This window comes from Dendrobium catenatum, unplaced genomic scaffold, assembly GCF_001605985.2.
Source record: "Dendrobium catenatum unplaced genomic scaffold, ASM160598v2 fragScaff_scaffold_1409, whole genome shotgun sequence".
Lineage (NCBI taxonomy): Eukaryota > Viridiplantae > Streptophyta > Magnoliopsida > Asparagales > Orchidaceae > Dendrobium > Dendrobium catenatum.
In genome coordinates, this window is record NW_021319871.1 from 558,753 (window position 1) to 581,530 (window position 22,778).

General features: G+C 34.3%; 1 protein-coding gene across 26 annotated transcripts; it reads right to left on the minus strand.

Moving 5' to 3' along the window:
* Positions 1-792: 792 nt before the first annotated feature.
* LOC110102402 (probable apyrase 7) lies at positions 793-21,887 on the minus strand. Of its 26 annotated transcripts, none has more exons than XR_002303801.2 (8): positions 21,750-21,887; positions 21,587-21,673; positions 13,802-13,868; positions 13,624-13,723; positions 11,646-13,540; positions 4,099-4,409; positions 3,761-3,842; positions 793-1,016 (listed from the first exon to the last, which is right to left on the minus strand). XR_002303801.2 is itself a non-coding variant. In XM_028699900.1 (6 exons), the coding sequence occupies exons 4-5, from the start codon at positions 13,480-13,482 to the stop codon at positions 4,120-4,122; spliced, it is 2,127 nt and encodes a 708-aa protein (XP_028555733.1). In that variant the 5' UTR covers positions 13,483-13,723; positions 13,802-13,868; positions 21,587-21,673; positions 21,750-21,887; the 3' UTR covers positions 3,504-3,842; positions 4,099-4,119. The 26 variants fall into 26 exon arrangements, 1 of the variants encoding a protein (XP_028555733.1); XR_003702626.1 differs by adding an exon at positions 1,100-1,151 and having other exon boundaries at positions 11,646-13,723; XR_003702624.1 differs by adding an exon at positions 1,100-1,151 and having other exon boundaries at positions 3,726-3,842; positions 11,646-13,723.
* Between the last annotated feature and the right edge of the window lie 891 nt (positions 21,888-22,778).

The window sequence follows — 22,778 nt, forward strand, 5'->3', positions numbered from 1 at the left end:
TGAACTATGGGTGATATTTATGTAATATTAAAGTTTTAGGTGTTAAATATGTAAATAGAATAGTATTAAGTGGTATGTATGTAAAACTCCCTTATTATTATCAATGGCTGATCCCCTTAGTGTTGCCCACATCTAAAAAAATTATTACATGATTTTTTAAGTTATTTGTCCCCTCCGTCTATTTTTTAATATTTATTACAAAAAAATTTAGGTAATTGCCCCTAAAAGTTTAAAATATCAGTCTTCAAATAATTTCCACAACATAATTAAACACATTGTATATAAATATTATTGTTAGAGAATGATGAACCAAATACACAGAAAAATAGTAAAGATAATCCAAAAATATCCTTACAACCAAAATTTATAAAACTCCCGCAAAATCGTTGTCCCTTGACCCCGCGACCTGACCAAACAGATCACACCTCGCCAGCACAAATATCAAGTTTCCTTTTTATTTATAGGCCTTGGTTACTTTTGGTAGCTAAAAAATATCTTTATCAACCATTTTCTTTCTTTATTTTGTTGTCGCTATTGACTCATTTCTTATAATAAAGTGTCAAGCCAAATTCAAAGCAACACTAACAATTATAAGTTTGCCCCTCTAAAAATTAAGATTGATTCCGCCTCTCATTATTATTCTTTTTATTAAAGGATTATTACACTAATCCTTTAATAAAAAGGATAATAATAATGATGATTATAAAAAATATTAAGCTTTTAGAAATTTATCTATAGATCTGACAGGGCCTTAAAACCTGACATAAGCCATCAAACAACAAATCATAAAAATTAAAAAAACAAAAAACAAAATCTTCCATTAGATACAAATTCATTAGGCAGATAACCTTTTATTACAATGCCACGATTTCGAGTCTTTAAAGAATTTGAAGCAAATTCTTTCGATTCATACAAAAATCTGATCGCAGAGAAAAAGCTTTCGGAGAAAGTAAAGGAATTTTTGTGCACAGGCTAGAAAAGTCGCAAACCTTCTGGGCAATCTGTAACACCGAGTTCTGTAGTTCACAAAAGAGACCTTACAATCATGAAACTTGAGAAGAATTACAATCAATATGTTTAGCAATATCACCACCATTACCAGTGGATATAGCTACTTGGAAGCACCGTTATATTTGTTTATTTATTTGTGCCTAGCAAGGTAACACGTAAATAAACTAAGCAAATTTTTTGTATGATTCAAGATTTGATACTTTGAAAAGCCAAAGAAGAATCAAACAGTGGGGTATACAATCTAGATTCCTAAAAAGAATACATAGTAACAAAGATCAACTTGGGCTGCAAGTGAAACAATATTCGGGGGGGCTCTTTAGCTGCAAGATTTAGCTAAGTTCTAAACAAAATTTAGGCGAAATCTTGCCATACCAATTTTTTATACTAGATTTATCAGATTTAAGTGATTTACATTTTACACTTCTCATTGTCTTTTTCTCCATTTAATTCGTGAGCTTGCAAGATTTAAGCTAAATCTTGCCAAACATTTTTGGAGTCAAATAAATCTTAAAAATATATGTCAAATTATTTACTAGGATTTTACTAAACTTAATATTTATCATGCCAAATTTCAGGATTTGACATCTATAGGATTTATTAAGTTTAGATTCACAGTCATTTCAAAATTCGACTCAAATTAAAAGCTACTTGTAGCAAAACAAACTCCTAAAACAGAAATGATATGTCAAACAATTTATTAGGATTTAATCAGATATAACGTCAAAGGGGGATTTTAAGAGGAGCATGTGAGAGCGCATGCGTCATTATTTTTTAATATCTTTATATATAACATATGATTTAGAGAAAGCATATGATAAAGTTAAGTTCTAAGAGAAGTGCTATGGATAGTTTTTGAAAAGGAGTAAATAATGCTTATATTCAAAAATTAAAGATATTTATGCAGGAGTTATTACTTGTGTTCAAACACAAGGTGGTCTAACCAAGTATTTTCCTATTTCGGTTGGAATACATCAAGGATTAGCCTTAAGCCCATATCTTTTTGCTTTAGTCATGGATGTTCTCACTAGACATTTGCAAGAGGATGTACTTTAGTGTATGTTTTTTGCTGATAAAATTCTTCTTGTTGATAATACTAGAGAGTGAGTTGAAGGTCAACTCGAATTATGGAGGTTAATCTTAGAGCCTAAAGGTTTTCGCTTGAGTATATCTAAAACTGAATATATGGAGTGCAAGTTTAGTAGTAACGGACCTAGTGAGGGATTGTGATTTTGGGCGATCAAGTCATTAATAAAAATACAAGTTTTAGATATCTTGGATCTATTATTCAGAGTGATGGTGAAATAGATGAGGATATTATCAGTAGAATTCAAGTTAGATGGCTGAAGTTGAGGAATGCATCGAGCTTGTTGTGTGATAGAAAAGTCCCCCTCAAACTTAAGGGAAAATTCTATGGTGAGACCTGCAATGCTTTATAGTGCAGAATGTTGGCCATTAAAAGAGAAGAATAATACTAAGTTAAGTTTTGCAAAGATGAGGATGCTCAAGTGAATGAGTGGATTTACCCTTAGAGATAGAATACAAAATGAGCATATACGTGAAAAGGTTGGAGTAGCTCCAGTGAAAGATAAGATTAGAAAGGGTCGCCTTAGATGGTTTCTTCACATAAAAGGGCGGGCTTTCGATGATCCGGTTAGGAAAGTAGAGGTATTAGATTTGAATTATGTTAAGAAAGGTAGATGTAGACCTAAAAAGGCTTGGTTAGAAAATATTAGAAATGATCTTTCTTTATTAGATTTAAACGAGAGCTTGACTTTTAGCATGACACAAACGTAGTGGGACAAAGACATGATGATGTTGTTGTTGTATATATAACAGATATGCATTAATATGCTATTGATATTTTGTCATAGTTAATAGTAAACAATTAATTTAATCCCCTCCAAATATTAAAATTAATTCATTTGCCCCTATCAAAAAAAATTCCTAAAACTACCATTATCTAACATGACATATTAGAAATGACCTTTCTTTATTAGATTTAAATGAGAATTTAATTTTTAACATGACACAATAAAGAAAATGAATACATGTAGCTACCCCACATAGTGAGATAAAGGCTTGATGATGATGATATTGTTGTTGTTGTTGACTTGTTGTTGTTGTTAATGTGACCAAGATTTACTACATTTTACTATTTACCAGATTGACTAAATCCTACTTGAATAAGATCCTACTTGTAGCCAAACAGCCCATCATTCTTATAGAGATACAACATAAAAAAGCATACTAAAAATGGTCAAATCAAACACAAAGCACTATTATAGATGGGCGAGATTTTGGATTCTAACAAAAAAGGGACAGTTGCAGCCAAAGTCATTCTTGTTGCAGCAATATTATAAGGATTTGCTAATAATCATTCAGTTTAATGGCACTCTAAATACTGAGGACAATATAAATTTGATTGATTCCTTGTTCACAAGCTATTCTTGGCATCTTAGAGCCCAGAGCGCCACAGGCAGCCTCTGCCAAAGTCGAATAAACGAACTTCAATTAAATTGGATGACAATAAAACAATGTATTTTAAGAAAAACTTTTTCTCAAGTTAATCTGAAAATATTCATTCTGACCCTAAAAATTTTCCTTGGAAGTATGGCCAAGGAAACTATGAGTAACAAAATACCCTAAATATATAAATTATAATATCAATAACTAAAAAAATTTAAAAAACTGGAGTAAAAATGAGAGATGATGACCAGCATTGAAGCTCCGTTTGTTAAAAAGCATGCACCTGAGTAATTAAGGCTTAAAAGAATACTCCCATCATCTGTATATGCAGCATTTGGAGGCTTGGTTTGTTGAAATGGTCATACCTGCTAAAGAAGCAGCACTTTAATCTACATGCAGAGTACATAAAGTGATTGGAAGATCTATTTATAGCATTCCAAATATACTATCAAGTAAATTATATTCAAACTTATCATTCTGCATTTCACATCAATAGCATCCTCGCAAAAAGTAGCCAACTCGTAAATCATGCAGATACAATTAAAAAAAAGGCCCTTAGGACAACAGTATTAAGAAATAAAAGAGTGTTCATTAACTAAAAGTAAAAGAAATGACTCATACCTGGCTAGTAATCTGTGTATACTAAACTTTCACCATATGAGCCTCAACCGAAGAACTAAGGTCTTCTCTGGATTGGGATCTCCTACTCTGAAGCATTTGGCCCCTGTTAGGAGCCCAGAACGACCTAGTTCCATCACCAAATTGTAACTGAACCAAGCTTCCAGAGGAAATACTATGTGAAAATCCCAACGGCTGTGAAGACGGTTCACCAAACTGAATGCTGCCACCACTCAGCACATACCCAGCGCCAAAAGGATGTTGTTCAGAGCCAGCAACAGTAGGACTTAGTGGCATCTTAGTTCTTCCATCACCTGAAAGGAGAAGAGGAGAGATGTTAAAAGAATGAAATTAAAAAGAACATCAAAAGTTTGCAAAAAGCACATGTATGACAGCGATGATAATCATGAGAATTAGAAAAATAACCTATAAAAAATACTAAAAAAAGAATAAAAGGAAAGAGACAATGTTCAGTGAGATACACCTACACCTACACAGCCATAAATGATCCACTTGTCAAAAGATAATTATAAGATTCAATACATTTGCATACCCAAAATAAAACTCAAGAAACAATATCAGCCATGATATATATATATATATATATATTATGCACTTGATATAACCTTTTCTTCTTCCACATCTGCATAGTACTCGAACTCATTTGTTTTCCATTACTAGTTCGTTTGCAACCCCCTATGCTATATGCCCCAAAATCTCTGAAAGCCACTAACCACCTACTCTAGTCACCATCCTCCTCGCCCGCATGTACTGCCAGCCACTGTGACTTGACCTCAGGTGAATCTCCTTTGCCAATTAACACGGTACCACCAAGACCTTTAGGCCTTTTTAGTCAACTGACCTCCTCTTACACACATAGATGAGATAATGTCAATGCTTGACCTAAGCTCTCCACCAATGAGCATGTCATTTAGCCATCAACCTCTTCCTCTTTCTTGTTGTTGACCTATACATAATACAAAAAAAGCTCAAATCAGCGTACCTGCTCGGCGCCAAAATCATGTTCTCCACACGACTGCTAAAATCCCGCTCAAATCCTCAACGACGTGCTTCATACGTACCTCGCACATCTAAACGCAGCTCCGCTCGTCCTATTTCCTGTGGTCCTCGCCTAGATCAATCGGCTACTCTCATTATTAAAATCTAGAGGAGAGGAAAGCTTAGCGCTCTTTTTTCTCCCACTCTCTTCCACGCTCTGTTCTCGAACACGAAAAAGCCCTCACCTCCCGAAGTCTTCCTCAGCCGCATGCACATCTAGCCTCGGCAACACCTCCGACCGGCCGATCAACACAGCTGAAGCTCAACCCGCACTCCACTCCTCTCAATCCCGCTTATTCCCTTGTCCTTCTCTGACGACTCTTCCTATAGAATCCGAAGTCACACCTACTTGTCGTTCTTTAGTTGGATCAAAAGGAAAAAAAAAAACGACAGGAGCTTGCTCGTTGCGAAGGTAGCCATCTTTCTTCCTCTTTCGAACTTCTTCCGCCAAATCTCATACATCCGTTGAACTCCCAGATTAGGTAAATCTGGGGTTTAGGGCAATAAGAGGGAAAACAGAGGATTTAACTTGCTGTGAGATTTAGCAGTTCCCTAAATCCTAGCTTAAATCATGCTCAAATCCTACATAAATTCGTTTGCTAAAAAGCTTTTTTTATTAATTACAATTAATTATGATTAAATATAATTAATTATCATTAATTATAATTGATTATAATTAATTATTACCAATTATAATTAAGTACTATTAATCATAATTAATTAATTATGATTAATTGCAATTAATTATCATTAATCATAATTATTTATAATTAAGTACTACTGATTTTAATTAATGATCATTTATCATAACTAATTATAATTAATTTATGATAACTAATTATGATTAATTATTATTAATTATTGTTAATTACTATTATTAGCTATATTTAATTTTAATTAATCGTTGTTAAAAAAAGAAAAAAAGAAAAAGGAGAAAGGGAAAGAAAGAAGATTGTGCGCCTCGATCTACATGCCAACACCGCCAATATAGTCGTCGACCATGCCGCGAAAGGTATAAAGTTCCAAATCCTACCCTCAGCGCGTCACACACGCCAGGAAACCACCATACACGCTTTTCTTAGCGTGGTAGGAGGGAATCCGATGTGACGTCTACGATGAGATGGGTAGGCCCTTTACACCCTTTTCTTAGTGTGGCGGGGACAATTCTAAATACTCATATATGCTTCAGTGTCTGCGAGGAAAGAATTGTGCATTTCAAAGAAGGTACCCCTGAAGATCCTTACACATCTTTCTTGGCATGATAGAATTGAAGACTACAGCCGTGATGTCTTCAGACACCTATCATACACGCTTTTCTTAGCGTGGTGGTAAGGCCACCACGCCCAGCTCCCCAAATATCCCCAAACAGAGGATACGCCGGGGTGCTATTGAAATTCAGAGTAAGATGCACATGACTTGAGCAAATTACAGGGGATCTTATTCAAATTAAACAACAGGGAACATGACAATGCAATTGAACAACAGAGAATTTGACCCTAAAATTCTAATATGTACAATTAATTCAAAAAATGCAAATGTTGAATGATGATTCAAATCATTTAAATAAGCATAAATAAACAAGCAAAGGACTCATGGCGGGGGATCTTCAGACATGAACAACTTGCAAAAGACATCAGTCGACTAAGAAGGGTATAAACACCTAAATGCCCATAATAATTCAAAATTCCAAAACAATTACCCAAAATCCAGATATTTAGAATTAAAATAAATCATCAAACACTGTGAATTCCGCCACTAAATGACACCACAGGTAAACGATTATGATTGGGACCCTCTGAACCGAAGGGTTTTGCCATCAAATGGCACCACTAAATTACGGTCATGGTCAGAGCTCGCATGTTCCCCAAAGGCTTCAAATCATTGAACAATGAATCAATAGAATATAATCGAAAGAATACAAAGCTCTCTGTTAGCTAAGGTGGAATCAAATTTGTCCCATTAGGCAAATATTCTCCTAAGTTACATAGTACCCTTGGACGAAGCAACCCATGTTTGCCGACAATGATTCTTTTGTCAGGTTGGGTCGACTATCTCCTGTGACTAAGTAAACCAACGACCACGATGGCCCGGGAGGACAGAACCATGGGATCTTGATCGAGCTCATCATCATTGCCCCCACCATCTGCTTTAAGTGCAAGATGATGAAATTTTTAATTTTAAATATTAAATTCTCAAAGACCAAAACCCATGCTACTACTACACGCCAGATACTCTGTATCTGTTTGACTAGCCTTAATCAAAAGTTCTCTCTCATTATCGGGAGGGGTAATTAACTATAGGGGCTTGCGCCTATAGGAAACCATAACACAGATAAAAAAAGTCCTCACAAAAATGAGGGCAAAATCTCTGGGTAGTGACTTATCTATAAGCCCAATTTATCTTCTCAAAATTTATCTGAGAACTTAAGCGTTAAAACTCTCCTCGACGACCAGAAATAGAAAAAGAAAGAAGAAAGGGATCCACGGAGAGGTCGAAGCGTGAATTTTTGAAGCCCACAACCATGAATAAGATAAACTTTCTCACAGTCCCTAATGAAATATTTAGTTCTGAACTCTTTGGGTGGATTATAATAAAATAAAACCTAAGTCCAAAATCCAACACTCCATAAAACTATTCACACTAAGGACTAGTGCATCATAGATCTCTTCACATGTAGCATTCATAGATTCATCTATCTAATTTGAACTATCGCCATCATTCTCCAATGGGCACTCCCTTTTCATGTAGACAAAGTTGTCAGATTGCCAACGTGCATCACTGCAAACCTTGGAATGAATCCTCTGTCGAGATATAAATTTACCTCCATTTTTTGCCTCTTTCAACACTTCTTCATATGCTCTCAAGATTCAAAGCATCAACTGGGCATTGACCTTATTGTAATCTTTTGATGTTCTCACTTAAAGATTATTAGGCCATGGATATCATTGAGCTTCAACTTCATAGACCTGTACAAACTACTGACAACCACATAATTCTGATAGTAAAAATAGTAAATTCATTATATGAACTTTGTCATTGAAGTTGAGATCAACCAAGCTTAAATAGCATATGATATGATTGAACTTAATGATGTGTCACTTTGGAAGCACTTAAATCAATCAAGAAATAAAAAAAAAAAATTCTAATTAGATATACCTTGTTCACCACCAAAGGCTTATCATCTATGTTGCACCGATACACCTATTTATGAAGGCGTGCTGTATCCGATTCACCGATACACGGATACGCCTCCGATACTCCACTGATACGTGTCGGATACGCCAAAGTCGTATCCAATTAAAATATGATAGGAAGTGCTTGTATTCACAAGCAACCTATCCAAAATCTGAGAACCAACAGCAGCCAACTGGCTGTCCACGCAGGAAAACAGCAGATTTCTGCTGTTTACAGCAGAAAAACAGCACTTGTTCGGGAAAATACGAGAGACGCCATACCCGTATCCTGTATTTTTAAGAATTGACGTGTCCCGTATCTGTATCGTGTCGTATCCATGTCGCCGTATCCGTATCAGTGCAACATAGCTTATCATCTATGATACAACGACACTTCTCCTCAAAGAGGCGAGCAGTGTCCGACACGACACGCGTCAGACACTCATCAGACACGTGTCGAACACACCGAAACTTGTCTAATAAAAAAATATTAAAAATACATTGGACATGTGTGACTTAAATATTTTATAAAAAAAAATTAATATAATTTCTTGTATTTAAAATTTTTATTTATTTAAAATATAAAAACTAAATTTTTTATTTCCTCTATAACACCAAATCAATCGGTCGCACTCAATATCTGATTCATCAAATATTCTCATTTTCATAACAATATCCGATGTCATCTCAGCATCAACGTATATGTCGTAATAACATCGACATTTCAAAATCATCTCAACATTAAAGTCCAACACTCTTGACATTGATGCTCTGCGCTAGCAAATTTTAACCCACAACTTAACAGCTTATCTTTGTCTGACATCATCTTAACATCGATGCTAACGCCCTCTCAACATCAATGACAGATTCCCTATTGACATTGACCCACGATACTTACTACACAACATCAATACCCGACTCTCAACAACATTGTCATCTCCCTAATACACAACATTGATGTCCGACTCTCGACATCCTAATATTAATCATTTTTAGCGCAAAGTCTAGTTAAATGACTTATTATTTCTAAATTATTTTTAATCTTATACTTATTAAATTTTTATACACTATTTAAAATATAAAAATTATAATATTGTGTCCAACTAGTGTTCGTAACTAGTGTTCGTATCTTATATTTTCAATAATTGATATGTCTCGTGTCGTGTCATATTCGTATCGCTGTGTCTGTGTCTGTGCATCATAGCTTCTCATACATGTATGAAAAACCTTTTATCACGTCAATTAAGATTCTCTCATGTGATATATTAAAGGCAACAATATTTGCAATAACAAGTATACAACTCTCAACGTCTATTTGTTGAGGTGCAATGCCCATTTGACACACCTTGCAGAGTTATCACCATATTATAAATCTGCTTCGACTGTCCTACCAATATAATCCAATCAAATTCAAAACATGGCCCAATATAGCTCTAATGAGGCACCTAGTGCCAATCCTAGTCACTTCTACTCTACAAAGAATAACCAATTTCAATCTCCATGACCAATTAGATACAAAAAAACTTGTCACCCATTATATTCAATTTCAAGCAGTCAAATCATCAAGGAGACACTAACATAATCAACTCTAAGAACATCCACCCATATCTCTAATTTTCCATCGACTACTTGGTTCCTTAAACCCCAAAAAATTCCTCATTTTTTGTAATGACACAACAGAACTACCGTCACTTGGTCCAATTGCTCAAGACTCATAACATAGTCACTTCCCATATGGATTAATTAACAAGCACACCAGCAATATACCCACCATATCATAACATCTCTCTACCTCGCATTCCTATCGACCTTGAGGACCACATCAGCAGTCAGCCATTCAATCATATGATGTCCTACAACGGGCAGTTGATGGTCTCCAAGCCCACTACCACTATCATCGTTAAACTAGTTGTCTGTCATCGTCCACTTCAACGTTGCCTCAATTAGGGAAGTTGGCTATAAATACCCTCTCCTTAGCCTCCTAAAAAAAAACAAATATTGGGGATTTTCAAATCTATGGTTCATCAAGATAACATTGAAACCAAACTCAAGCACATGTATTCTTCCAACCCTGAAAGAGAAAAAATGAGAGCTAGGAAGCCTAAAAGCTCGTAACTTCCCTTATTCCTAGAATAGTGAAAGTACTCCCACCACTCCAATAGTACATGAAGGCTACAATGCTAAATCACTTAAATTTTTTGTAAAATATTTCTCTTTTCCCCTCAACTCTTCCCAGTTGACCTCAACAATGATCTCCTCATTGTTGGCCATCTTCTCTTCAACCTAGAGAGGTGCCAACTATCAATGCTTGAACTTAACACAATATTGTTTAATGCTGGAGGATTATAGAACTCAGCTCACAGCACTAACTATTAATAACATTGAAATCAAACTTACATTAGAGAAACACAATATTGAACTCAACATCTTAACCCAATATTGTTTAATGCTGGAGGATTATAGAACTCAACTCACACCCAACACTTCAACATCTATAGATCAAAATCAGCTACATAATGCTTAGTTCATGTTTAAAGTTTCATTTCATGGACATGTTTGTCATTGTTAGGTTTCTTTTAGTTGTATTAGATACTATGTTTGCAACCCTAACCATGTCCCTGTTACCCTCTCCATCTTTTTGTCATCTCTCCTCCCTCTTCCTCATCTCTCCTCCCTCTTCCTCAAGCTTCCTGTCTTCCTCCTTTTTTACTGCTGCTGTCCCTTGCAGCAGCAAGAAGAAACTCTCCATCATCCTTTGCAATACCACAGCAAGATCAAGAAATAGAGAAATACTGCAAACTTCTCTTTCAGTTGGTATCAAAACTGAAAATTCTGCGCTCAAGGAATTTGTTGCTTCAACTCCTTTTCATGAAAGGTGTGTCATCTCCTTCTAACCACCATGTGATGTCTTGCTCTTGGTTTTCACTTGTTCTATTCCCCCACAAATCTGCACCCATTCTGCTGAAATTTGCATACAAATTAGTTGAATTTCTGCAGTAAAAGCTGCTGTTTCCTGCAGTTTTGAAATGTTAAACTTCTGATCTCAAAAATTTTGCATATATGCACATTTGAGTACACATTATACAGCAATATTTGTTTGCGCTTTGATAAGATTGTCCATGAGCAGCTGATCCAGCGCAACATGGTTATACAGCCTAGATATGAAGGCTCCACTGCTTACTTCCGGAGGTCTTCAGTGATTAAAGATTCATTTGGAACAACTTTTAAGCATTACGTTTTTATTGTATTTTGACAAATTTTAATACCAAAAAACTGCCGAGCCGAAGTCCTTAAAAACATTAGTGTTAAAAAGTTCACCTGTGTTAATAGAAATCCATCTTGGCAAGCCAAAAGGAGAAGGGATGCCCCTTGCTAAGGAAGCTGAACTATTACGTCTAAATAACGGAAGACAAGGACGCTGCCAAATTCTTGTGACTGGGTTGCTCACACAATTGAGTGCACAGAAAAGCACAGTAACTGACATCAAAACTAATAGAAGAAGAACACTAGGACTTATATCTGTCCGCAGGATTCTGAAGCCCAGGTCAACTCTGCTTGAAAATGCTTGCCCAGCTTCCAACAAGGCAACACCCAAAGTCCATGTGATGCTACCAGAGCCAACGAAAACATCCTCATCTTCAATATGCAACCCATCCCTTAAGAGAGAGACTATATATGGAGCTCTGAAGCAATACTGTTCTATAAAAGGCTGCGGGGAGACGCTTCTCCTTGCAGCATCCCAAGTTTTTGCACAAAACTCCTGACCTCGTTGTAGCACATCATTCAAGGAAGCGTCAGAGGTTAAATTAAAAAATCGGAAGACTACAAAAAAACCGGAAGTGGCATAAAATTTTCCATGTGGCTGAAGTAAGCTGTCACTAAGAGCACAAGGTTTGACTTTGCAGTCAATTGATGGGCTTAAGTCTGACCATTCAGATCGGCTGACTGTTTGCTTTGCAAGTGCACTGCATTCCTCCCATTGCGGAGCACCAAACAACGTAATGGGCAATCCAGCAGCACTTTTTCCCACAGCTCTACCTCCAGTCAGAGGGCTTCCCTCAGAGTTTACCATAGCACACTGGAAACAAAAGTATTCTTCCCTATAACCAGTTTGTAAGCATGGATGCCCAAGCTCTATTTTTTCATTAATCAAGGCAAGTTTGTTACTTCTTGCCAGCCTTTTGAAAAGATGAAAAACAGATTTATCAAATGCATCATTGAGTCCATAGCCAGGCAGCGAATATGCACTCAAATGATGGTTAACAGCTCCCAAGCTCAAATTTATGCCTGTCCCATCATAAACAGGTCTGTCTATTTCAAAAGTTACTTGCAATGATGAACCACCTAGATCAAGCGAACCAAATGTTCCTTTAGCTGGTGACAATCCCAACATGCCTTTGTCATGGTTAAGAGCTACCCATCCATAGTAAGCCTCCTCCATTCCCGTAATGATCTTGACCCATTCTCTGTGGCACAAGAATGAAGAATTCTTTAGAATAGCCCATGCCTTGTCTAGAAGCCATTGTGAATCAGAGTTTGGCAGACGACGAACCCCAGCTGTAGCATATAGAAAGAGGGTTGTAGTTTGGTGAGCATGACTGGGTATTTGCTTCTCAGCCCACTTTAGAAGTGGTTTGATGGCAGCCCTCAAGCCGGTCTCATTGTGTACAAGTTTATGAAAACCCGGCTCAGTTTCCATCCGTCGATAAGCACGACCACTTTGACCAATGGCTTTATTTTGAAACCCTTCGGGTAAAGATTTTAATGAAAATGGTAAGACTCTATCACCTTTATCCTGAACCATTGAGTTCTGATAAACATACACTCTAGTGCCAGTACTTCCACAATCAAGAATAACATAATACTTGGATGTCACATGTTGGAAAGATTTCCTATAATATATTGAGCAGGCGTACATAAACAAAAACAATAGGAGAAGCAAAGAAAAACATATGCTTGCTCGTATCCATTGCTTAGATATCAATGTAGAAGCTGATAAGGATTTCTCCTTTGAAAAGCTTGAAGCTGCACCTTCTCTTTGTAAAACACGTGAAGATTTGATACCGTTATAACTTCTCTCTGTCACAGAATCACATTCTCCAGGATTTACTGTAGTATATGTCAGCAGATTTTGTAGTGAAGCAGACAACCGCATACTGCCTTTCTGTTCAATAAGTTTGATTGCATCTATTCCAGTAGGCTGCTTAGGATCACTGAGATATTTGACAATATAGCTCTAATAGTTAAAGCAAAAATCAGAGCTACTCTCATTACTGGAAATGCACAATGACTGCACCTTGTACGATACGAGAAGCCTAGTTATAACTTATAACCATATCCGAAATGCATAACCATGTTCCTTGTTCCTTGTAAGGCCTCTCAATTGATACTAAAACCTAACACATAAGACAGCAAAATATTTTAAGATTCAAAATTGTGCATGTGAATACAAAAAGGGTGATATGCAAAATTACCAGTTAATTTTGCATAGTGTATGGGAGCCGGAACCTGGAAAAACAAGCATGCAACCTGTATAATAATCTGCAAGTATATTTTATCTCTTAAGAGTATAACAGGCATACAAAATTACAAAAAGTACTTGCAAGTGCATTGCCTATATAAGTAGGTTGATATTAAGCTGAATTCAAATGAGTTTGGTGCAACTCAAAATTTTAAATTGTTGATTATTGTTTGACTCAAAGCCAGAATTCATCAAGTTGAGTAGGCACAATTCAAGCTAATTTGAATTGATTTCAGCTAAACTTAAACCATATTCGATTAAATTACTTCAAGTTCAGACTTCATTGACTTAAGTCAAATCAAACTTGGAGTGATTTTTGTGCAATTTTATATTACAATTACTTCAAGTTCAAAGACTTCATTGACTTAAGTCGAATCAAACTTGGAGTGATTTTTGTGCAATTTTATATTCCAAATACTTTTAACGGGCCTAACTACAAGAAAGAGAATACATAAAGGATAAATGTGCATCACATATTCACAATTGATACCGAAAGAAAGAAAGATAAGGTAAGTCTATTAAAAGTTGGAGGTGATTACCTCATCCTAATGCATAAGAATTATTTTCATGATCAAATGAATCTCTTGAATGTCATTGTTATTTATCCTAAGTGTCCACTGCTATTAGCAAACTGTTAATGTTTTGAACCGCACAAAGCTCAAGTGTTAAATCAACTTTGCACACTCATTTTGTAGTTTATAATATAAATTAAATTATGGAACTCACAAAATAAGAGATTTGTTTTAAAGTTGATTAGTGCCTCAAAAAGAAGGGCTCGGAGCTGTTTAAATATAACTTTCTGACACTGTTAAGAAAAAGTTTGAGCTCCAATATCTAATCAAACTATACAAGAAAAGATTTAAAAAAAAATTAGTTTAGCTGTAAAAACTCTGATAATTGGGAAAGATATAAAGAGTCTCGTAAGAAGTCTAAGAAAGCAATTTGCAATGCACAGATTTTAGCTTTTAATGATTTATATAATAGAATAGATACTAAGGATGACAAAAGATATATGTATAAGTTAGCTAAACAAAGAGATAATAGTAGTAAGGATTTAATTCAAGTGAAGTGTATTAAGGATGAAGATCAAAAAATATTTTTATTAGAATAGGGTATTCAACAAAGGTGGATGAGATATTTTGCTAAACTTTTTAATGAATATTATGAGAATGCAATTGACATTAGTGATCTTAGCACCCTAAATGAAAATAAAGATTTTTTTTAAATGACATATTAGTAATATTGAAGTTAAAGAGGCTTTAAAGAAAATGAAGTGTGAAAAAAATGTTAGACCTGATGATATTCCAATAGAGGTGTGGAAATGCTTAGAAGATGAAGGAATTTCTTGGCTTACTAAACTTTTTAATACTATTTTGGAAACTAAAAAAATGTCAAATGAGTGGAGAATGAGTGTGTTGATTCCTACTTTTTAGAATAAAGGTGATGCACAAAATTGTGTGAATTATAGAGGAATTAAGTTAATGTGTCATAATTTATAACAATGAGAAAGAATTATGGAGCATAGGTTGTGGCGTGACACTAATGTTTCTCAAAATCAATTTGGATTCATGCCAAGTAGGTCTACTATGAAAGCTATACATTTATTGAGAGGTTTGATGGAGAAGTATAGAGATAATAAGGAGGATCTACATGAGATTTTTATTGATTTAGAGAAAGCATATGATAAAGTTCCAAGGTGCTATGGGGAGTTCTACATAAGAAAGGGGTTAATAATACTTATATTCAAGTCATCAAGGATATGTACGCAGGAGATGTTACTTGTGTTCAAAGAAAGGTGGTTTGACCAAGTATTTTCCTATTTCAATTGCATTTCATCAAGGATAAGCCTTAAGCCCATATCTTTTTTGCTTTAGCTATGGATGTTCTCACTAGACATTTGCAAGAGGTTATACCCTGGTGTCTGATTTTTGCTAATGATATTATTCTTGTTGATAAGACTAGAGAGGGAGTTGAAGGTAAACTTGAATTATGGATGTCAACCTTAGATCCTAAAAGCTTTCATTTGAGTAGATCTAAAACTGAATATGTGGAGTGTAATTTAGTATAAAAAAATAGAACTAGTGGGGGATTGTGAGTTTGAGTGATCAAGTCATTAATAAGAGCACACATTTTAAATATTTTGGGTCTATTGTTCAGAGTGATAGTGAAATAGATTGGGCTATTATTAGCGGAATTCAAGTTGGATGGTTGAAGTGGAGGAATGCATCGGCCTTTTTTTTTGTTATAGAAAAGTCCCTCTCAAACTTGAGGGAATTTTCTATATGATTGTAATGAGACCTACAATGCTTTATAGTACAGAATGTTAGCCATTAAAAGAGAAACAAAATATTAAGTTAAGTGTTGTAGAGATGAGGATGCTCAGGTGGATGAGTGGCTTAATTCTTAAAGACAGTATATGAAATGAGCATATGAAATGAGCACATACTTGAAAAGGTTGGAGTAGCTCCAATGGAAAGTAAGATTAAAGAAAGTCTAGATGATTTGGCCACATAAAACGGCGTCCTTTCGATGACTCAGTTAGGAAAGTAGATGTACTAGATTTGATTTATATTAAGAAAGGAAGAGGTGGACCTAAAAGACTTGGTTATAAAATAATAGAAATGACCTCTCTTTATTAGATTTAGATGATAATTTGACACTTAATAGGACACAATGGAAAAAAAATATTCATGTAGATGACCACACATAGTGGGATAAAGGCTTGTTGTTGTTGTTGTACTATTAATTCTAGGTATCAGTTGAATAATAATTAGTCGTAACTAAATCTTTAATGGTTAACATTTTTTTAATTTAGTGTTAAATGAATTTTTTTCATGATTTAAAATTCTTCAACTTAATATACAAATATTGGGGTTTCATGCCATTTGCTCATTAAATGTTCATCTGCAAAAACAATGTGTAAAAGCTTTCATATGGTTCAGGCGTTCTAATTGAAATACATTTAAAGAAGTGATGTGTGTCATCTTAAGATCTAGAGTTTTCTAATATAATTCTATGAAGTAATGCAATCATTATATGAAATCAAAATTTACACTTCACACATCACCAATTTAAACCAATATTTCTCGTTTAATGAAAATCAAAAAACAAGAAAATTTTGAACAGATGATAATTTAATCATCGCAAGATAAAAAACTTCTCATAGAGACTCAAGATCAAAGTAAATCACAAATCAATCAAATATAGCACCACAATAAAAAATTCAAATTATATGAAATTAGACTAATCCATTTACACTGGCAGACCAATAAAAAAAGCATTGAAAAGATAAAAATAAGGAATGAATGCACTAAAATACCACCAATACAAGCCTCACACAAGTATAAGGAGCTAGCTTCCGCTAGAATTTAATAGTCACCAGGTTCACCATGCCAGAAAGATTTCCATCCAACTAGCATGCAAATACATAAAAAATGAAAAAAATTAAATAAAATAATTATAGGAACTAGTTAATCATAGATGATGTAATCCGAACAAGAGAAAGCCTCAAGTTTAATCATAGATGATGTAATCCAAACAATGTTTAATCATAGTACAATCTTAAAATCTAAAGCTTTGTATAAAGCCTCAAAAAAAAATTTATTTACTTATTTAATATTTCTTTTTTTACCAAGGCCTTTAATAAAACATATAATAATAGAATACTAGTATATAGAAAAACAATATTTGGCTACAAGACATTTAAACATTGCATAATATTCAAACACATTGTAGTCACTTTGTTTACAAATTTAAAAATTAAATATGCAATTGATCTCTATATTCGCTTAATGACAAATATTATTCATTAAGTTTAATATCAAGTCATGTAAAGTTAGTAACACTTAACAAAAAATATAAGCAAGTCCCATTAATTTTGTTGTGGCAAATTCAACTCTTCAAGAATTAGATGTATAGTAAAAAAATATAAGCAAGTCCCCTCTGTTTTGCCCCTTCGGTTCCCCTGCCAGCCTAGTTCCTTCCCCCTAGCGTTAGTTGTTGGTTGGCTGTGTCCTTCTAGCCTTTCGGGTGCTGCTCCCTTCAACTGTCTTTTGGCCTTCTGCCTCCCCTTTGCTAATTGGAAATATTGGGCGGCTGATTAGGCTGTTTGGCTCCCTCTCTTCTCCTATATATAGTGGCTGATTTGTGACATTTTACAATAGATTATGAATGATTTTTGGAGCTAAAAACATGAAGGCTTCTTCTTAGATATTTTGAGAGCTATATCCACTTTCTCTTCTCCTCTCTTTGACTTCGTCTCGGGCTTCTTATCTACTTCTTCTCGCCACAAGTATCCACCCCATTTGTATCTTTCTTCTCAAACTACGAAAAGCTGTTTTAGGTGTTTTTATGTTCTAAATTAAAAGTTGTAAAATGTCATTTTGTTTCATTTCTTGTGTTTTTTGAAAGGAATATGAAAGTTCATATGCAATCTAACTACCCTATAGATAATTGATTGCATCAATTTGGTATCAAAGCTTAGGTTTTTTGTGTCTTGCTTTTTTAAGTGTTTAGAAAAATGGAAACACATGAAACCATGGGTGAAAATCAACCAGGTAATCTTGAAGTCCAAATTGCAACCGACTAAGGGTTCCTTCCCAAGGTAGTTTTACCGATCGATTCAAAATGAGTTATACAAACTTCAAATAAAAATGCACTTGTGTACAGAAAAATACGAGAAGAAAAAGAAAATTATACAAGACCAGTTTAAGCAAGAAAGAGAAGTGATCCAGATGAAATATGCAGCTTTGATTCAAGATTTGGATGCGGCGCCTTCGTCTCATCAGGAAAGTTCTTAAGTATTCTCATCAGGAGATGAGCTCTTTCAACCGGGAGAGAATTTGACCTTGATTCAAGATTTGGATGTGGCGCCTTCGTCTCGTCAGGAAAGTTCTTAAGTATTCTCATCCGGAGATGAGCTCTTTCAACCAGGGGAGAATTTGATGTAGGCAAAGGGGGGGAGGGGGGGAGGGTCGATTCATCCCCTCTGTGGCCCTTCGTTTCCTCTGCCAAGCCGGATTCATCCCCTTCTGTTTTGCCCCTTCAGCTCTCCTGCCAGCCCGATTTTTTCCCCCTGGCATTGGCTGTTCGTTGGTTGTGTCCTACTAACCTTTCGGGTGCTGCTCCCTTTGGCTGCCTTTTAGCCTTCTACCTCCCCTTTGTTGATTGGATATATTGGGCGGCTGATTAAATTGCTTGGATCCCTCTCTTCTCCTATATATAGTGGCTGATTTGTGACATCTTAGAAAAGATTATGGATGATTTTGGAGCTAAAAAACTGAGAGTTTCTTCTTGGATAGCTTGCGAGCTATATCCACTTTCTCTTCTCCTCTCTTTGACTTCATCTAAGGCTTCTTATCTACTTTTTCTCGCCGCAAGTGTTCACCCCGCTTGTATCTTTCTTCTCAAACTACGAAAAACAGTTTTAGGTGTTTTTAAGTTCTAAATCTAAAAGTTGTATGGTGTCATTTTGTTTCATTTCTTGTGTTTTTTGAAAGGAAGGCGAAAGTTTATATGCAATCTAGCTACCTTATAGATAATTGATTGCATCAAATTGGGTTCATGATCACTATGATTTGAAGGGCAGGACAAGGGTGCTCATTTTTAATACTTTTGTAATTTGTTGAATGTGTATGTTATCACTAACATACTTTGCAGAAAGAGGATGACAATGATGAAATCGAGATACCAATACCGTATACTTAAAGATGTTTTTCATGATAAATTGCTTTTTACGTAAAATTTTTTATAATTGTAACTAAAGTCAATTGATTTAATGATTTATCATTTTTTAAATATTTTGTAGATTTGTATCAATATTTATGAGAAGATATTAAAGGCTTGGAAAAGTGAATTTATGTAGTATCTAATTAATTATTTCATTAATATATTTTTCATTATCTTCAAATTTTGACAAACTTTCTAATGCTCTTGTTATCAATTGCAGGTGGACGAAGATGAAGAAAGCATGGAGAAATTTTTTTTTTTTACTCTTCCACCACCCAATAACATCAAATGTCTTACCAATTGAACAAATCACCAATCCATCTTCCAGATAATTATCTAAATCTAATTTTGCAGGTTTCCTACTAATTTTTCCAGATACAATTTTTTTTAACAACAAACTCAACACTCTTAATATCATCTTTAACCATCAAATTTAATATGTGGGCACAACAACGAATATGAAAAATCATTCCAACAAAAAATAATTTCTTCTGAATGTCAAATATCACGGTCATTATTAGATGCATTATCAACTAAAAGTGTGATTACTTTACACTTCAAACCCCATTCATTAAGTGACTTATAAAAAGTGTCAACAATTTATGTTGATGTGTGAGGAGATAAGTGAAGAAAACTTAATAGTTAATACACACTTCTACAACTTCCAATTTGAGTTCACATAATGGCCTGTGACTACCATATATGATATTCATTGGTTATTTGACTTCCAAATGTCTGTTGTAAAACTGATTATATTTATGCTTTTTAGTGCATTCTGGAGTTTTTTTTTCTCCTTCTCATAAACTAACAAAACATCGCTATGGGCTATTCTTGAGTATTTCAAAAAATAGGAAGACATTGACTTCAAAACAAGATTAAAGCCAAAATATTCCACAACAGAAAATGGCTTTTCATTGATCAAAATATAGTGTGTTATACTCTGTCTAACTTTAAAATTATCATAAAAGAAGATTGTCAAACTAGCACTCTCTTGTGAGTTGTCAGCAGCAGAATCAATCTCCTTTGGTTGTAAATGAAGTACTTTTTGGTTTCTTATGAAACGAATCCTAATCGCACAACAATCTAGATGACGTCTAAATTGTGTTGTCGACCCTATACTTCCTATGGAAAGGGTCTTCCTACAATGAATGCATTCCCCTTTCTTCTGACCATTAGCAAGTTACACTTCCTTAAACTCATCCCAAACAGATGATGTCTTCTCTTTTTTTTTTTGCAATAGGATTTGCATCTTCATCATGCTTACATGTACCTATAGCATTTTCTTCTACAACCTTATTTCCTCCACCACAGCATCATTTGCTTCTAGACTATCAGATGGCACTTCATCAAATGTATTAAGAATTAGGAATGAAAACACAAAAACCTAAGGTTGCAGGGATAGAAATTCTTCAAAAATATTTACAAAGAATAAATTAAACACCACAAGATTTACTCAACATGATTCAAAGATTTAATTAGAAGACCACAAAATTTTGGAAAACAAAATTTTTGACTTGTTTTAGGAGTTTTTATTTAATTAGACAGCTTTAATAGTCAAATTTGTGATTTGTCTATGAAAAATATTGTATTTTTTTAGAAGTTGATTCAGTTGATTATATATAAATTTAGATCAATGTTAATATCTAAAGAAAAAAAAATTTAATCATAAATTTGAGCTATATTCGAGTTTTTTTTTAAGGTGATTGAAAGCTAAGTTATAATATTTTCTAAGAAATACGAAACTGTAGTTTGTAAGAAAACGTTTAGCAACCATGTTGTCTGTGAAAACTCTGTTTTATGTGTACGATCTAAATCGTGATAGATTTTTTTATTCCTGACCAACCTCACACAATATTTTGAAGAAATTTTGTTTAGGATTACGTTTTAACCGTCCAAGAAAACACAATCGGCATTCGGCATTCCGCAGATATGCCTTTCCACTTCAGTCGAAAGGAAAAAAACTCAGCAAAAAAAATGAAAAATAGATGATATAAAGGAGAAATTTCTTTACAATATACCCATCAAGAGGCTTCACGAACATAACTGATGCCTGAGCACAGGAAGAACGCCTCTAAACGCCAACTCGCCAAGTCCTCTCCTGCTCGAGCACAGGAAAAACTTCAGCCAAAAAAAAAATGAAGAGTGAAGAGCGATTGATAGAACTCCCAACGGACCTAACCGGAGCAGCTAGCAGCTCGAGCACCGGAGGAACGAAGGCAAGAAGCGATGCCCTAGGCGCTCGCAAACGGACGCCGCACTCTACCTCACGAACGAACGAAGAAAGATGTAGACCGGCTCTTCATGTCGTTTCGTTGAACTAGTTAAAATGACTGTTTATTAAATTCACATGATTTTTTTTTAATTGCATGATAAAAAAATTAACCGAAAAAAAAATTGAGAGAAAATTACTTTTTTAATTCATTAAATTTCATTTAAAATAATAATTTCATTTTAGCAATTTAATGCTATAAATAATTTTAAAATCAAATTACCAATGAAAAAATTGATTATGTAATATATTTGATCAGAGTAAATTTCATTTGTGATTTTTTTTTTATAATGATCGTATTCAATATGAAACATTGTTTTTTTTACATGAGATAAGCTTTGAAAATTTCTATCTTTTATCCCAATGATTTATATTTAAATTTAAAAAAATAAAAAAATAGTTTATAAACTTTAGTTTTCTTTTTTAATAGAGGAGCTCAGGAGCAAGTATAACTATACCTTAATGAACATTACAATAATTATTATAATAACAAATTTTATAATTTATAGCCCTACAAGAAAAACTTGGATAAATATTTCAACTTTTTGCATTTAAATTTTTTAGAGAGAAAAATAAGTTGTGTTTACATATTTGAATCAAAAATAAATCTTTTAATTAAAATTTAATTGATTCTTAGATAGTAAATGCTCTATGATTTTCAATTATTTTAATAATCAATCAAAAAAAGTATTTTTATTCAGAAAGAAGTGATTTTTATAAAGAGGTTATTTATGATTCAGTTATTTCTAATCTAATGTAAAATATTATTGATACGTCGTTAAAAAATTATCTTGATAATACGTGAATCTCGATGCAAAATCAAGTTAGAAACTTTAAAAATTAATTCGGAGACCATCTCAACACTGATTTCAGCAAACTTACAGTTAAATTGAGCGTCTCGAAAATACGAACCCAACGACAACAAACTCTACTC

What these genes read in the sequence shown, in the direction of transcription:
- LOC110102402 (XM_028699900.1), bottom strand. Translation starts at nt 13,482, where the DNA reads ATGCGGTTGTCTGCTTCACTACAAAATCTGCTGACATATACTACAGTA. An exon ending in ATGGATTTCTATTAACACAG is followed by an intron (nt 4,410 to 11,645) that starts GTGAACTTTTTA and finishes TTCTCCTTTCAG; the next exon opens with GTGATGGAAGAACTAAGATG.